Here is a 17163-nt window from a genome sequence, read left to right as displayed (position 1 = left end):
TTTCCTTTAATTACCATTTCATCTTCAAGTTCTGAGATTCTGTCTTCTGTTTGTTCTATTCGGCTGGATTGGCCTTCCGTTTTGTTTTGCAGTTCTGTTTCATTCTTTTTTCTGAGGTTTTCCATATCCTGGCTGTTTTCTTCTTTATTGTTGTCTATTTTTGTCCTGAGTTCATTTATCCATTTATTCATTGTGTTCTCTCTTTCACTTTGGTGTTTATACAGTGCTTCTATGGTTTCCTTTATTTCTTCTTTTGCTTTTTCAAATTCTCTATTTTTATTGTCTTGGAATTTCTTGAGTGTCTCCTGTACATTTTGGTTGACCCTATCCAGTATCATCTCTATAAAATTCTCATTGAGTACTTGTAGTATGTCTTCTTTTAAATTATTCTTGTGGGCTTCATTGGGTCCTTTGGCATAGTTTATCTTCATTTTGTTGGAGTCTGGATCTGAGTTTCTGTTCTCTTCATTCCCCTCTGGTTCCTGTACTAATTTTTTGCTGTGGGGAAACTGGTTTCCTTGTTTTTTCTGTCTTCCTGTCATTGTCCTTGGTGTTGTTACTGTCCCTGTACTGTGTGCAATTAAGTATTTTCTAGCTTGTAATAATAACAATGGTAATATTGAGAATGGAAGAGTGAGCTGAGATGGAAAGCAAGAAGTTAAAGAAAAGGGGAAAACAAATATACAGACAAGAGGGAGAAAGCAGAAGAAGGTATCAGACAAGAGAGTTTCAAAGGTATAAACAGGGAGTGTTAGTGTACTAATCGACAGTAAGCTGAACAGACAATAGAGAGACAGAGAGAGGATTGAAAATCAAAGATAAAAAAATAAAAAATAAGTATATGAAAGTAATATCTATTTATAAAAATGAATTAAAATAAAATGGAAAATAGAAAATTAAAAAAAAAAACAAAAAACAAAAAACCAAAAACTTCCAAGTTTATATGCAATGCAGTTTCAGTCTTAATAATTTGGATGTCCGTCTCAATCTCCAGTCCTGGAGTTGGTGCCTCAGATGTTGTTCTGTAGTTGTCTCATCAAAGGGGATGCATAAAGTAGAACAAAACTACACACTCACACACACACAGAGGATTAAAAAAAAAAAAAAAAAAAACCCCAAGTGTCCCCAGTTCAAATGCAATACAGTTTCAGTAAGTTTTTCGGCTTGCAGGTGTAATTCGGTTGTTCTCTCATCAAAGGTAGGGAGAAAAAGAAAAAAAAGCATCCAGAGGCAGTTCTGAGAGTGGTATCTGCAACTGTGGCTTGCCTGCCTGCTGCTCTCAGCCTGTAGCTGGCGGCGTTATTTATGCAGATCTCTGGGGTGAGCTTAGCACTCACCTGGTCCCACAGGCTTTGTTTGCTCAGAGTTCTCCTGTGCGGGGGAGGGGGGCCTCTGCTACAGGCTTTCCCCTTTCCAAGCACTGGGAAAGGTGACACTGCCCAGCGTTGTCAGGCCTGCGTGTTTATTTACAGTTCACGTGGGAAGTGGGTCTTCCCTCCTCTCACAAGCTGTCCCGCTCCTGGTTGCTGGGTGCGCCCCGCTCCCGCCAGAGCCTCTCCGGCCCGCCCGGCTCGTTTATTTACAGTCCTGGGAAGGATTCCCTTCCCCCAATCTTCAGCGCTCAGGGCGCCCCACCCTCTTTCCAGCGTGTCTTAACTGTTCTTATTGCTTAGTACTCAGTTTCTCTTTTTTTCCCGGGTGGACGTCAGTCTGTCCAGGGGGCTATGCTGCTCTGGCCCAGGCTTGTCTGTGGGGCTACCGCGGTACCACGAAGCTCACCTGGTCCGCGTCTTCCCAAGCCGTATGGGCGCCGGCCACTGGCGGCCCCGGTGGCCTCCTCGGTTCTCCGTTTAACATGAAGTGGAGATTCTCTGGGCCGGCTGGAGGTGTGGAGGAGTCAAAGTTATGCCTTTTCTCGGTGTTTATGCCTGCAAAGTGTGTCTCCAGCGTCTCTCCAAGATTTCACTATAGGAGGGTCGCTTTCTGCTTCCTACCTCTAGCCGCCATCTTGGAATTTTTTGGAGATGGCTTTAAAATATGATCTTTCTGATCTTAGCCTGCCAAGTAATTAGATTACAGGCCTGAGCCACCAGTGCCCAGCTTTTGTTGTGTTTTTAATCCATGAAAAATCGTAGTTTTTATTATTTGTCAGTATTCATACATTTGTCCATGTCAGGTGTTCTCTGCCTTCACTCCTTCTTTATCAGACCTTACATTGAGAACTGCATTCCTTCTACCAAGAATCTTACAAATTCCTTCTGTGAAGATCTGCTTGACAAATTCTGTTTTTCTTTGTCTAAAAATGTCTTTTAAAGTACAGCTTTATTGAAATATAATTCATATACTATACAGCTTATCAATTTAAAGTGTATATTTCTATGGTTGTCAGTGTATTTAAAAAAATGTGCAACCATCATGTGTAAGTCAGTGTTCTGTGACTGTGAGAGAATTCCTGAGAAAATCAGCTTAGGAAGAAGGAAGACTTACATCTGCTCACTCTGTATGCTTTCTGCTGTGCTTCCCAGGCCCCTCTCTGTGCCCCTGAGCCTGGATTCCAAGGGCCTTTAGAATGAACAAAAACTTCTGTTCTTAATGTCTGATAAGAGACTCTTATGAACAATGGATCACATACAAATAATTCTTAACTGACAAACTTGTGAGAATAAGAAAACTCTGCCATTTGAGTGAAAGGTCTAATTGGTACAAAATTGTTAAGTGATGATGCCCCTGGAAAGCAGCTGCAACCCAGACAAACTGTGTAGGTTGAAGTCATGGTAAGAACTCGTTCTCATTCTGACATGGTTTCTTAGACCGTCTTTTTTCTTTCTTTGGTTTTGTTTCCTAGTAGGATCTTAGGGAGAGAGAAACAGACACACAGAGAGAAACACCCAACAGATGTATATTACAAGTAAAACTGCCCTACTACAAAGCCCTAAGTCACTTCCACACAACAGCTGCTTTAAATTAAACAGAGCCAGGCGACACAGAGGCCCAGCTGCCTTTATGCCTTTGCCTGAGTCCGGGCCCCAGTTCCCCACGTGTGTGACCCACAATTTCAGAACTGAAACAAAGCCTGTTAATTTGAAGGTCAGCAGAGCTGCTCCTGCTGCTGTCCTCACTGTCAGGGCAGTGTGGAATACCACTGCACACCACTCACTGTACATCGTTTCATTTCTATGTATGGCTCAGCATTTAGTGAAATTCCAAAACTTTGTGAAACTTGAGGCAGCTTTCTACCAGAGTCCATTTATTTATTTATTTATTCTCCCCTCCTTCCTTTTCCTTCTCTGTAAAAGTAAACTTTTAATAACTACTTTTATTACTTAAGTAATGTCATTACAAAATAGAAACGTCTGAACTCTTCAAAAGGCCCTGGCTAAATAATTCCAGGACAAGGTTGTCTTGAGTCCACTGTCAATGAATGTAGGTGCAGAAGGCAAAGTGTCTCAAGAGAGAAGGGTCTGTCATTTCTGAAAGTGGAAAAAGTAAAAGTCAATGCCCTGGATTTTCACTTACAAAAATTTCAAATGTACACAAAAGCAGAGTAATGTAATGAAGTACATAACCCACCATCCAACTTCCACAGCCATGAACGCTTTACCTCTCACCTCTCCTCTGCTGGATCTCCTTTGTGCAAGTCAAAGTGTTTCTGAATCTGTGAGTTGCTGTCTTTCATCATGTTTGAAAGTTTTCAGCCATGGCAGCCCATATGTTGCTCTTGTGCTTCCTTCCCTTTTCTCATCTGAGGTTCCAGGTAATGCACATGAGCCCTCCCACATCCCTGCTTGTTTCTCATTCCTCTCCCCATGTTTTATAATGAATATAAGTTTTTGCCCCACCTTCATTCATGAATTAATAGCTGTGACTAATCTGATATTCAAGTATTGAGTTACTAATTTTAGTTTTCTGTTTTTCAATTCTAGAATTGCAGTTATTTTTACATAATAATTTCTGATCTTCTGCTAATATTATTTCCTATTATTTAAGTTCTCAAGCATATTTATTACAGTTATTTTAAAGTACATATGAGAACCTTGTTTTGGTACTTATACGTCTGTTTCATTGTCTCTGTTTTTTATCTGGCTTTCAGATGATTGTCTTTTAGTTTGCCTGGTTGTAATTTTATCAAATGCGGAACACTGTATAGAAAAAAGTAGAGATTATTCGAGGCCTGGGACGATGTTCTGTCCTTCAGGGAGGTTTAACTTTTGCTTCTGGAGTCAGGGTAGAAACAAACTACCTTAATTCAGCCAAGATTTGAAAGTGAGCCATTCTCGGTGATGTGTAGTCTGTTTCTGGTCTCTTCCTAGGTTGTAATCCTTTAGATGGTCGCAAATGAAACCCAGAGATGTTTGCCTAAACTCCTTCTCATCCTGGTTGAAACCTTAATGCCAATTTCTGTGTCTCCTTTCAAATCATCAAAGGGAAAAGTCGCAGCTTCCAGCCTTTGCACAATTGTAACTCCTTCAGACCCTGCTGCCTCAGTGGCTCTGTTATGCCTTCAAATAGTTTTAAAAATATTTTGCCTGTCTTCTTCTGAAGCAAGATAACCCACCATTGCTGGACATTTTGCTGGGAGGTATTTAACTCAAATCCCCAGCTTCACATCATTTAATCCATATGCACTTCAGTTCATATCTCTCAAAATGTGGACATCGTCTTAAATCCACAATGCTGTTTTATGTTCAGATTTCCTTGATCCACCGAGAAATGTAATGTTTTTTACCATTGTTTGGTTTGACTTAGGCTACACAAGTTCAGCATATGACACATGGTTGTTATATCTCTTGAGTCCCTTTTAATCTAGACAGTTCTCCTCCATCCTCCCCACTTATCTTTTTCTTTTCATGCTACTGACCTGTTGAAGACCCTGGGTCAAGGTCCCAACCCAGGACCTTTTACTTGTTCCTCTATCTTTGTTTTCCCTCTGAGATGGAATTTAATCTTATTCCATTTTGTTTGGTTTGGCAAGGATGCTGTGCTAACCCACACCGATAGCACTTCATATTTTAGTGTCCATGTCATTGATGGAGACTGATCGTGGGGTTCAGATAGCAGCATCCCAATCCCACCCTGTGAGGTTCTCTATCATCTTGACACCTAATGGTTCCGTCTAGTGACACCTTCTCCCTAGGAGTTGCAAAATGATGGTTTTTTTTTCAGTTCCATCACCATTCCAATACATCTCAGCTGAAATTCACATAATGAGAGCTCAGTTTGAGCAGACAGGTTAAACTCTCCTTGTAGGTTCAACAATGTGCTTTGCATCTCATTTTTAAAACCTTCCTGAAATGCTTTCTCCTGCCTTATGAGTGCTGAAACTGTTACCTCTAATGAAGCCAAGCAGTGATTGGAACATACAAGAAAGCTTAGCAGACCACAGAGGTAAACCAGCAGGTGTTTCTGTGTGCTTTGAACTCAAGCAGTCCAGATCCCTGACTCAGCCTCCTCGTGAAATACCACAGAAGACCTTGGTGCTCACAGGATGGAGTGAGAGCTGGTGTGTGCCTCTGTCTGCTCTGCTCAGGATACCTCGAGAAGCACCAGAGGCCACTTTCCCTTTCCAGGCCTGGCGTGTTCTGGACATGTGGTGCTAACACTGTCCACGTGAAAAGGAAATTTACTGTGCCCAACAAGTAGACTGCCTAGTGGAATGCTCTTGGTATTTGAACAGTTTACTTGCATGTCTCTGTGGAGGTGTTCCTGTTTCTGAATCTGGGAGTCAGCTGTGACTCTGCTGTACCCAGCAGGTCCCCAGGTCCTGTAGTCATCTCTGCAACCTTTTTTGTATCTAATCTTCTCTTATTGTCACTGTCCTAGCTCTTCTCTCTCAGCCACCTTAAGTAGTGCCTCACTGCCTACCAGAGGAAGGACGGACAATGCTGGTGGTGCACTGACGCCCCATCTAGCCTGGCCAGACCATTGCACTCCTTCGCTCCAGGCCATCGCCAGAGCAGTGTGGTTCTTCCTGTGCCCAGGGGCTTGGCCCAGGATCCCACTTCTCCTCCAGTCCAAAGCAGCTCATGCTGGCTGCTTCCCAACTTGCCTGGTCCCAGCCGCTCCCGGGTACTCACTGTCTATGCTGTGGTCCGGTAGATCTCAGGCTCCTCTCTGTGTTGTGACTTGATTTGCCTTATCGCTGCAACTTAACTGTTGTTCCCCATGGGCAGGGACTCAGTTGTAACTTCTGCAGTCCTGGCATCAGGTGGCCTGAGCCCAACATCTTGCAGCAGGGGGCCTGAGCCCACCTTCCCTCACCTTCTCAGCCAGATTCCTGCTTTGTCCTCAAGTGTGTCCTGTTCCTTCTCCTGATCAGGCTTGATCAGGAGATCAAGATCAAGATCAGTCTGGCCTTGATCTTGCACAGTGCTGCATTTGAACACCACCGGCAGGCCATCCACCATCCCCGTCCCCAAAAGCCTGCACCCTGGGAGGGGAGCTTCTCCCACAGTGAGTGTCACCAGAACTCCACAGGAGTGAGCATCACCAGGGCTCCTGGGGTGCCAGCCAGTGCTGATCAGAATTCTTATCCCAGGAGTCAGCTAGGAAGCCTCGGAAGAGAGGCCCACAGTCAGCATGTGGAGCACAGACACTGCTCCCAGGAGACTCCTGGGGACTCTCACCCTCTCCTTAGGAGACCTCGTCTCATTTAATCTTTCTGGTGCCCACACAGGTACCTGACACGGCATAACTCACACCACTGTCACTGCCATCATTCAACCAAAGGTTTTCTTTCCTCCTGCTCTCCAATGTGTCAGACTCCCATTTAGTGCAGAGATTATTAGTATAGAGGGGTTTTTTTTTGGCCTTTAAATTTAATTACACCACATTCATAGCAATAAAATGAAGTTCTGAATCCAGGTGCGCCTTTCAGGGAATGTGTCCAGGGTAATTACCTTCTGATAATGGTGTCCAGCACTTAAGCCTTTTGTCTGCAGATCTGACAATCTTTTCCATACAAGTAGATAATGGCGTTCATCCTGTGGGAAGAGAGAGATGACAGCTCTGACCCAGCATTCTCAGGAGGTGAGGACCCAGGTGTCTCCTTTCTTTCTCCCCTTCCTGGCTTTTCAGTTCTTTGCGGGAGGCTGGCGGCCTCTCCTGATGCAGTGCTGTCCTCCCAGGTCTGCAGCCCGTCTTCTTAGAGCGTCAGTGGAAAGTCTCTGTATCACATTTCAAGGAAGAATCCCAGAAAGGGCATGGTGTGCAGAGTGTCTGTGACATGGGGAGCTGAACTGTGGCTCTGGGGGCTTGGAAATGAAGGACAGGTAGAGCAGGGCAGGCGACCTAAGGGGTAGCTCCTGGGCTGGCCTTCTGCAGAGGCAGCACCATCCTGTCCCTCTGAAGAGCTCCAGGGGAGTGTGTCCTTCCTTCTTCTCCCTAACACATGGATGCAGGAGCTTCTCTCCTCCCCCTCCCCCAAGCATTTCTGGATCCTTGGGGGCCAGCTATGTCCAATTTCCTGCTCCAGGAGGCCTCCCCCAGCCCAGCCAACCAGCAGTCACCTCCTCTTCATGGAACACTGTATCAGTTTCTCTGTCCAGGTCAACACACTTGACCTGGACATTTGCATAAAGTGTAGCCCACCCACCAGATCTGGGCACTAAATCGAGATGCGCCCAACACTAGACTGGAAGTGCACCTTGTGTCCGATGGCACTTTGGCGGGCTGGGGGAGGGAGCTTATGTATGTACAGTGCAGCATTTCCCCGGCCAGACATGACCCTTCCTGTACAGCAGTGTGTACAGCAAGCTCTTGCTGAGCGGAATTAATGCAGCTCTTCATGAGGCCTGAAACATGGACCCCAGCCCTTGCTCTTTGGCTTGCCCAGCCCCCTGTTCTATTCTGTTCTCTGTGGAAGAGGTCAAGTCTGTGCAGTTCCTCCTGCATGCAGACATCCTGGAAAACACAGGCAGGCTTCCTAACAGAAAGCAGGTGATCCAGTGAGATGGTCAAATGAGTGCTGGGAGAAAGATAGACTGTGGTGAAGTCTACAGCTAAGAGTCAAGCAAGCTAGAGGCAACGGTTCACATCTGTAATTCCAGCTACAAGGAGGCCGAGATAGGAGGATCTTGGTCTGAGGCCAGCCTTGGGCAAAGACAAAACACCCTATCTAAAACATAACTAAGGCAAAAAAAAAAAAAAAAAAAAAGAACATGGCTGGAGGCATGGCTCAAGAAGTAGAGTGCCTGCCCGGCAAGAATGAGGTCCTTCTTCCCTCCGAAAAAAAAGTCAATCAGAGGACTTTGCAGTAAGTGGAGAGGTGTGGGGGAATCACAAAAACTTTCATTCAGCCACTCAACAAACGTTGTCCACAGAGAGGCTGTCCAGGGCTAGGCTAGTGCTAGAGTTTTTTGGGAAAAAGGATGGAGGAATTTGCATTCCACAGTGCAACTTCATTGTCCCCCCAGGCGTAATGCAGGGGCAGGCTTCTGTTTCTGTTCTCCAGTGTTCCTAGGGAGGCACGCAGGCCTGTCGTGTGGCTTTTCCTAAGGCAGAGGGCACTGGGGGCTGAGAGCCACCCCCACAGTGCTTTCCAGATGGTGGAGTTAACTCCCTGTCCATTGCTCCGCGTCTGCCACGGCAGAGGGAGGACTGCTCACCTGTTGCCTTTTGCTTCCCTCCAGGGTTTTCTTCCCAGGAAGCCACCCTGTCAGAGGTGTGCAAGTCATGAAAGTGGGCAAGCTGCAGCTGCACCAGGGCATGTACCCCCAGGCCATGAAGAACCTGCGGCTGGTGAGTGGCCAACTCAGGCCCTTCCTCCTGCCTGGGACACCTTTCTCGGGCTGTTGCAGGCCCCACATGCGTACCCCAGCCCATAGAGGGCAGCCCCCTTCTCCACGCCCACCAAACAGCCCATCTCCTGGCATGGTAGGAAGACCTGACCATTGGTCTGCAGTCCACCTATGCAGCCTCTACATCCCTCCCTCCCTTCCGCTCCCCACTCCCTTGTCACACCCCCATTACCCAGCCTGACCTGCTAACTCCTACAAAGCCACCTCTGCTGCCTAAGTGCCGCCACCACCTTGGCCTGGCCGAACTCTCCTGGTCCTGTAAGGCCCAGCTCCAATGTCATTGTCTTTGTTATCGCTATAGCCCTTGGCTTACTGTGCCAGGGCTGCATATCACTTCTGCATTATGGTAGCTATACCTGCTCACCCATTCTCCTGACTGCAGGAGCCTCTGGGGTCTTTGTAGCTAGCTCAGTGCCATGCAAGATAGGTGGAAACTAAAAAACTGCAGTTATTGGTGAAAAGGGAAGAGGGTGGTCAGGACACTCTCTACCCTCTTAGTCTCCTCTGCCCAGAGCAGCCCAGGACTCTTTGCTGGCCTGGCCCTCCCACTCCTGCAGGACTCCCTCAATTCCAGTCCATAGTCACCCAAAAGGAGAGCTTGGGAGCTCCTCTGGCCCCTACATAATAGGTCCTAGGAAGACCTGGCATATGGGGTTTCATAGGGAGCACTTGACACTGTTACAGGGTCCTCTGGGCCACAGTGTCCTTGTCTCAGAAGTGCTGTGGTGGAAGGATCCAGGGGAGCTTCGGGGTTGCTCAGGGAGTGTCCAGGGGCTGGCTGAGCCCATAGCACAGGCATCTTAAGGTGAGAAAAATGATAAATACCTAAGAGATTCCTAAAAATAAGATTCCCTAATGTAAAGCTTTGTCAAATGCTGTTCCTGATCTCTAGTTGAAATCAGTCCACAGTCAACAGCAGGAACACTAGGACTTCCTGAAAGCACTCAGCTCTTTCTGTTCTTTTTACTTGGTCTGACATCTTTTTTCCAGACCAGTGGAAGGACCTAGCAGCTTCCTACTGTCTTCCCTCTCCTAGTCTGGCCAGGACTTGTCAGCCAGACCAGCAGAAAATGCTTATTAAGCCTGGTGCCATAGCTCACACCTGTCATTCCAGCTATTCAGGAGGTCAAGATTTGAGAGGATTGTGGTTTGAGGCCAGCTCAGGCAAAAAGTTAACAAGATCCCATTGCAACTAATAAAAAGCTAGGTGTGGCATCATGTGCCTGTGATCCCAGCTACATGGGAAGCAGAAATAAGAGGATCACAGTCCAGGCCATACAAGTCATAAAAGCAAGACCCTACTAGAAAAATAATGAATGCAAAAAGGGCTGGGGACGTGGTTCTAGAGGTAGAGCACCTGCCTGGCAAGCTCACGGCCCTGAGTTCAAACCCCAGTAGTATTCCCACAAAAAATTGCTTATTGAGGGTCTCTGTGTAAAAGTTTTAACCAGAAAAGAACATGGAGGAAATTTCACCATGTTTTGTAAATGACCGAATTACTCCTTTATGTTTACATAGGGCGGGAAGCTATTGATACTGCTCATACATTCATGGTTTTTCTTGTTCCTCATGACAGATGACAGCCCATATGGGATCAGTGGGACAGGCATTTTCATTCCTATCCACGCACTAAAGCATGGAAACATTCAAGCACCCGTCTGAAGTCACTGAGGCAGAGCCAGGTCTGGCTTATTCCCATTAATTCTTATTCTCTGAATAAGACCCAGTGTTGTCCTGACAGTTTAGTGGAGGAGACAGCCACACGAGCACGTCATTAAGCCAAGGCTAGGATCCAAGGCTCCTCTCTGTCTTGGAACCCAGCTGGCCCCCTTCAATAGATGAGGCATTCAAGGAACACTCAGTATGTAGAAACCTCTTAAATCCAGCTGAAGTCCTGATGCCGCCTGAGAGGACAACATGCGTGGGAGGGAAATCAGAGAATGCTTGGATCTTTCCTGCTCTTCCCCTGAGCCTGAGTCCTTGCCATCACACACAGCTCTCTGCGGGGGCATTGAACACTGTCAGCTGCAAAGGCAAGCAGGAACCAGTCCAGACGGACATCTAGCATGGGTTTCCAGGTAACATGGTCTGGCCAATGGTGCAGGCCACCATCAGCCCTTATGATGGCCTTCCTGTTGCCCTTGATGCCTCTCATGCCCAGTTCTATCCTCCATGGTCCTTGTGTCCATCTCCTGAGGTTGCCTCACCTCTTCCAGAAGCTTCCCTCAGGAATCATCTTAGTGTTCTCTGAGATAAATACAAGCATGGACCCTGATAACTGCCGAATGAAAGGTGTTGTGGGAGTGATAGAGGATTGCTGTTATGAGGCCTGAGCTTCAAGTGTAACCTACCCCAAAACTTCCTGTTTGACTCTAGACAAGTCCTGGAGTCTCTGGCCACAATCTGATGATCAGCCCAGACAAGGGTACCGTGGAAGATGGCAAAGTATCATGGGGCTTGGCGTTCGAGTTGGACGCCCACATTACGTTCCAGGTTCATCTTTGTGTGTGTGTGTGACTTGAAGTGAAATGCTGAGTCTCTGTGAATGTGATATTGTTCTGTGAATGAGGGCACTGGGGGTGTCTAGCCAGTCTCTAGCGCTTGGAGACCGTGGAGGAGTGTTACTGTGATAGGACGTCATTTCTTATCACTCTCCCGCTGGCTGGTCCCTTTAGCATCTGTGTGTAGTTCAGGGTTATGCCCTGGTTCTCCTGACACACAATGACATTGTTCACGTGGGTGTGTTGTTTCCACAGGGAAAGACCATTGAACCTTTTCTACCTCCTGGGACCTCTGAACACAGACATGCCCCAAGCACAAAGTTCTGTTAAATCCAGGTTTGCATGGATGGATTTCTAAAAGAATAGAGGACTTTCAGAGCCCCTCCTGGCCCTGTTCTTTGAGCTGTAGAAGCTAATGGACTTGACTTTGTCATGACCTTTGCTGAGCCTCTGCTAGCAGAATAGAGGGATGACCTGAACATACCCATCCCTCCAAAGGCACGGACTGTCGGGTTGTCCCTGCAGAAAGCCTCTCTCCTGAGCTTCCTGGGAACTCAGACAACCCAGGGAGAAGAGAGAGTATATTCTTTGCCATTAAAGCCATGGGGCCCTGTCAGTGGGCACCCCTGGGTGCTCTTTCTTTTCTTAGAAACCCTGGAGATAGTGGGATGAAATAGCTTGGAGAGGTTTTCAGAGCCTGAGCAAGGAACAAAATCAGAGAAGCTTCAGAAACAGAAATCTGTTACAAATTCAATTAGGAGCCAGTCTTCTGCAGGACGGGAATCCACTTAGACTGCCTTGATTTGGTTTGGGTTTCTGTGTTCACTGGGCTCTGCAGAGATTCTATTGGTTGCTGCCACAGGATAGTCCTGGGTTCCTTCATAGTGCTCTCCTCCTGCTTCCTCTTCTCTCTAGTCTGCTTTCATTTCTTTCCATATGTTTCTTAGAGGGATTTTGTTTGCCATTAATTTGATTCTTGACTATCTAGGACAACTGGCCCCACCTGGGCTGTCACTTCAGCAGGCATATTTCCTCTCTGTAAGCTCTATGTGCTACAGGCTCCTCACTCTGGCCCCAGCCCAGCTGCTTTGCTGGTGCTTAGCCTGTGGAAGTCAGGTCATACACATTGTTTCTCCTCGGTATCAGTTGGTTCTTAAAATCCAGGTTCAAACTCCTTGCAAAATGCTGGTTTTTCCCTTTTTTGTTTTGTTTGCCTTTTCCTACATCTGAACAGGGAGTACAGGCCCAGAAGCTGCTCTTTCTGTGGTGCACATTTGTCTGCTATTCCCTCTCACCACAGAGAGCTCAAAGCACAACCATGCTGGTCTCTATCTGCTCCAGTCCGCACCCCAATTTCCAGCCCCACTCCCGCAGTGCCTAATTGCAGCATACAGTTCGATTTGCCCATCTCTTAATTGGCTTCAGGGATTCCTAACTCCTGATCATGGTCTTATTTAGGAGTCCAATGAGAACCACTCACTCCCCAGAGAAAAATGCACATGTACACAATTATTTGTGTTGAGTGGGGAAGGAAGCTTTGGAAGCCCTCTGAAGCTTTTTCCATGGGCTCTTTAAACATCCATGCTTCCCCTCAACATACAACACCTCACTTCAACATGTGGGAAGGTGGAGAGAGGGAGGAAGAATCAGGAAGTAAGAGAGACAATATACCACAATAGCCACCTTCTGACCTTCAAATAAGAAATATTAGTTCAGTTTCAGGAGTGTGCTTCTGAATGAGAGAGAGAGAGAGCTCATAAGGAAGAAAATGGTGGACAAAATGCAAGATAGTGATTAAGCCATCTTAAAGGAAATAAAGAAACGTCCCTATTAGGAATTATAAGCAATACCATAAGTTGATGTGGGAGCCTGGACTTTCACCTCCACCTGATACTAAGCAAGTTGTCATCCCCCCTATTCTCCTGCTGGAGTGAGGTCAGAGAGAGCCAGCTAAAACCTGTTTTGGATACGATTCAGAATCTCGTAACAGAATACTCAAAAGGATCACATTTCAATTGAATTCACTCATACCAAGAGCCAGAAACATCCCAATCTTGATGAAAAAACAAAAAAGCAATCAATAGAGGCAAGCTCCTCTATTGATGACAGAGATGTTAAAATTACCTGACAATTTAAGAAGAGCCATTCAAAAATGCTTCAATAAGTACCTATAAATACCCTCAAAAAATGAAAAAAATATAGAAAGTCTCAGTAAAGAAACAGAAGATGTAAAATAGCAGCAGATAGGAATTTAAGAACCAGGAAATGCATAACTAAAATAAATACAATAGAGTGTGACAACAGAACAGAGGTCACAGAGGAATTCATTGGTAAACTCAAAAATAGAATAATACAAACTACTCAATCTGAAAAATGGGGAAGGACTGAAATATGTAAAATTTAACAAAGTCCCAGGGACCTGTGAACCAGTAACTAGAGAGCTACCATTGTAGTCCCAAAAGGAAAAGAGAAATAGGTGGGTAGAAAAAGTACTTGAAAAAAATGATGACAGAAATATCCAAGTTGAAAAGGAGAAAATAACATTATCTCTGTTCACAGATGACATGATTTTACATGTAGAAAACACATATACACACCAAGAAAACCCTTCTAGAACTAAGAAATGTATTAGCAAAATAGCAGGATACAAAATCAATATGCAAAAATCAGTCGTTTTTCTACATACAACTAAGGGATAATTCAAAAAAGAAATTAAGAAAATCATTGTTAGGTCGACGCTGATGGGAAGGCCAAATTGGAGCCAAATAATAAAGCAAGCAGGCTTTAAGCAGGCTTTATTGAGAGGGCGCTCTCGGGCGAGGTTCACCATCCCCAAAGAGCAGGGCCGGAGAAGTCACGCCGGAGAAATGGCAGCCCAGTTTTTATATCCTGGGTGAAGTCAAGAGCTTAAGGTATTATGGGGCATCGGGATAGGTCGAGGTTTGGTGGGGAGGAGCTCGGGGTAATATGGGTCAGGACCCATTGCCTGCCGGCAGGAGTTGCCATGGTAATCATGAAGGGAAGGAGGGGATGGAGTGGAAAGTGAGCAGAGAGTCCCTGATCACCATGGGGTGGCTGCCCACCGGCCAAACATCCCAGACTCTTTGGTATAGGGGTGCAGAATCGGTTCTGGCTACTTCCTGCTGAAAGGGGGCGAAGTTAGGGGCTAGGGATGTTTTGGGCCACTTGACCGGTACAGCCGGACCCCATGGGGAGGAGCTGGTAGTCATGAATCCTGGAGCATCATCTGGTTGAACATTACCCGAGTTAATTGGCATATGAGTGAAATCGATCTGCCAATCTTTACCAGGCTGGCTACCATGGAGTTGTGGAGGGATTGGCGGAGATGGAGTCTGCCATGGGGGTTTGCTTGACAGCAAACAGAGCAGGCCTCCTGGACCCGATGGATGGTGGATTGGAGGCCCCTGGGGTGAAACAAGGGTTCCAGGAAGGAGAGAAGGGCCTTGGCTGGGGAGACCCAGTATCCCTTAGAGGCTAGAAAGTTAAGGAGGTTGGCTGTTCCCGTTTCAGAGTCCTGCTGGAAGGGGGAGCACAGAAGGAGGTCATCGACATATTGTAGAAGTGTACTGGGTTTCTGAAATAGGAAATTGGGGTCTACAGGGATATTGGTTAGGGTCCATAAGAGAAATGTGGATGGGTGAGTGGTGTGTAGCCACAACCAGGACTGAGATGTCCCAGACAATGGGGTTGACTGGAAGAGGAAGGGTGGGCGGAGCAGGTTTAGGAGGCAAAGGGGTTAGGTGGCTGGCAGAGGCCAGAAGGAGTGAGTGGGAAGCTAGAGGTTCTGGTAGGTGGGGAGGGATGGTTATGGAGGCCCCAAGCTTTGTTACAATATCTCGACCTAGAAGTGGGGCAGGGCAGGATGGGATGATAAGGAAAGAGTGTGGAAAAATACCTCTAGCAGAGCAAGGAAGGGGCAGAGTTTTGTATGGGAGAAGGGAAAGCTGTCAATTCCCATAACAGAGACTGATGAAGGAACTGTTAAACCCGAGTGGGCAGGCTGCAGAGAATAGGTAGTCCCCATGTCCAAGAGGAAGGAGATGGACTTACCCACTACCTGGAGTATGACCCTGGGCTCGGCGAGGGTGATTGGGGTCCCCAAGTCAAGGCGTTGTCAATCTTCTGCCAGTCCAAGAAAGTCAGGGATCTGGATAGCTGGTGGGGCTGGCCCTCCACGAGGAGCCGTAGGGGGTAAGCCCTGTCCAGGACAGTCTGATCCCCAGTGACCCACCTGTTTGTATTTTGGGCAGAGTTTAGTTGGAGGTCTCGGGTTGGGGCACTGGCGAGCCCAATGGCTTTTTTTGCCACGTTTGAAGCAGGCCCCCAGAGGGGCTGATGGGAGGTTTCGGGTTCCTCCTTTGACTCGGGGCTGTAATCCAGCCGGCCACAGGGCTGCCACCAAGGCTTGGGTTTGGAGGGCCACCTTTTGTTGGAGGTGTTTTTTGGTGGGTTGATTTTGCTGCCTCTTTTTGGGCATTAAAACTTTAAATGCCATTTTCATCAGATTCTGTATAGGGGTTTGAGGGCCATTTTCAGCCTTTTTTAGTTTAGTTCTAATATCTGGTGCGGACTGGGATATAAAATGTCCAGCCAGGATTGGTGCCCCAGCAGGGGAGGTAGGGTCTAATTGGGTATATTGGGTGAGGGCCTCCTGGAGGCGGTTAAGAAAAAGGGTCAGGAGGCTGTGAGGCTGATGCACGGATGACACGTGCAGGAATTTCAGATGCTCAGGGTTCTTGAGCCTGCTCTGAGAATGAAAGCACAGGCAGACTCCAACAGCAGAGGTCGGAAAGATTTTATTTGCAGAGAATTTAATTGGAGAAAAGAGAAGAGAAAGACTGCATATTGAGAATGCAGGGGGACCCGGAAACCGGTGATCCCGTGGGCCAGGGTGGGGAGTGGGGTTTTATAGCCTATTTGCATTGCCTGAGGGTGGAGATGCCTTTCAGATGCAAACAGGCATTTCTTAGGGAGGAGAAGTGTCTCCTTGACCACTTATCGCCCTTTTGGGACTTCCCGCAGTCTGTCCTTCAGTCCTTCAAGGCCTCCACTGTGTAGGTCTTTGGCACATCTCTACGTCAGTGTCCCCGCCTGGGCTGACAACCCAGGGCTGCATGGGGCAGAGGGTTTCCCTTATACATGTTCTCTCCCTGAGTGCTGGGTTTTGAGGAAGCCTCGGAGAGTGGCCCTTCCTGCGTGCATCCCAAATATTTCCTGGTGATGTGCTGGGACCTGGCCGGGCAGGCTCCTGAAGGGAGTGCTCTCCACTGAGCCCTGTAAGAGGAGCTGTTACCCCAGCACAGGGGTCCACATGTGCAGTGGCCAGGGCAACTGCAGCTTTTGGCAAGTCCAATGAGTTGGGTGTGGACTGAGGCTGGCGTGGAGGAGCCTGGGTGTGGAGGAGAGACAGGAGCCCCTAGCCTGTAGTGCTCTGTTCCCATAATCACTGAGGATGACAGCCATGTGGAGGGGCCCTGGAGCCAGTGACCCTGTACAGTACCCAGACCTGGGCTTTGGGTAGCTGGCTTAGGGGCCTTATGTCCTGCCAGATGTCCTCTCTGTTCCTCTGCCTGGTAATGGAGTACAGTAATGACAGCTTCCAGAAGGTCATTGACGAGAAGAGAAAGGAACATGGACTTGGACATGGACATGTTCTCACCTCTTGGAGAGGACAAAGGAGAGGGGGTGGGGAAGGGCGGTGTGAGCGAGTGTAGGAGGCTATTGGGGATGTAGGAGGGCAGGGAGTAGGTGGAGCAGAGGGTGTGGGAGGCAAGGCCAAAGGAGGAGGAGGGCAAGGGAAAGCTGGATGTGACAATGAGGGTGGCTGTGGTTGGTGGTGGGGAAGG

At 47.3% G+C, this 17163-nt stretch overlaps 1 protein-coding gene across 2 annotated transcripts in view; it reads left to right on the top strand.

The window, feature by feature from the left end:
• The window catches only part of Smyd3 (SET and MYND domain containing 3), a 567702-nt gene that overhangs the window by 541763 nt on the left and 8776 nt on the right, over positions 1-17163 (top strand). The window contains exon 11 of one of the 2 annotated variants that reach the window (XM_074048803.1): positions 8628-8736. The exons of the other annotated variant lie outside the window; for it this stretch is intronic. Coding sequence (XP_073904904.1) covers positions 8628-8736 — 109 coding nt within the window. The remainder of the gene's footprint in view (positions 1-8627; positions 8737-17163) is intronic. 2 annotated transcript variants of the gene reach the window in all.

The sequence above is a fragment of the Castor canadensis genome, chromosome 11 (assembly GCF_047511655.1).
Source record: "Castor canadensis chromosome 11, mCasCan1.hap1v2, whole genome shotgun sequence".
Taxonomy (NCBI): domain Eukaryota; kingdom Metazoa; phylum Chordata; class Mammalia; order Rodentia; family Castoridae; genus Castor; species Castor canadensis.
Note: the sequence above shows the minus strand (reverse complement) of the source record. Positions and strands in the feature narration are given on the sequence as shown.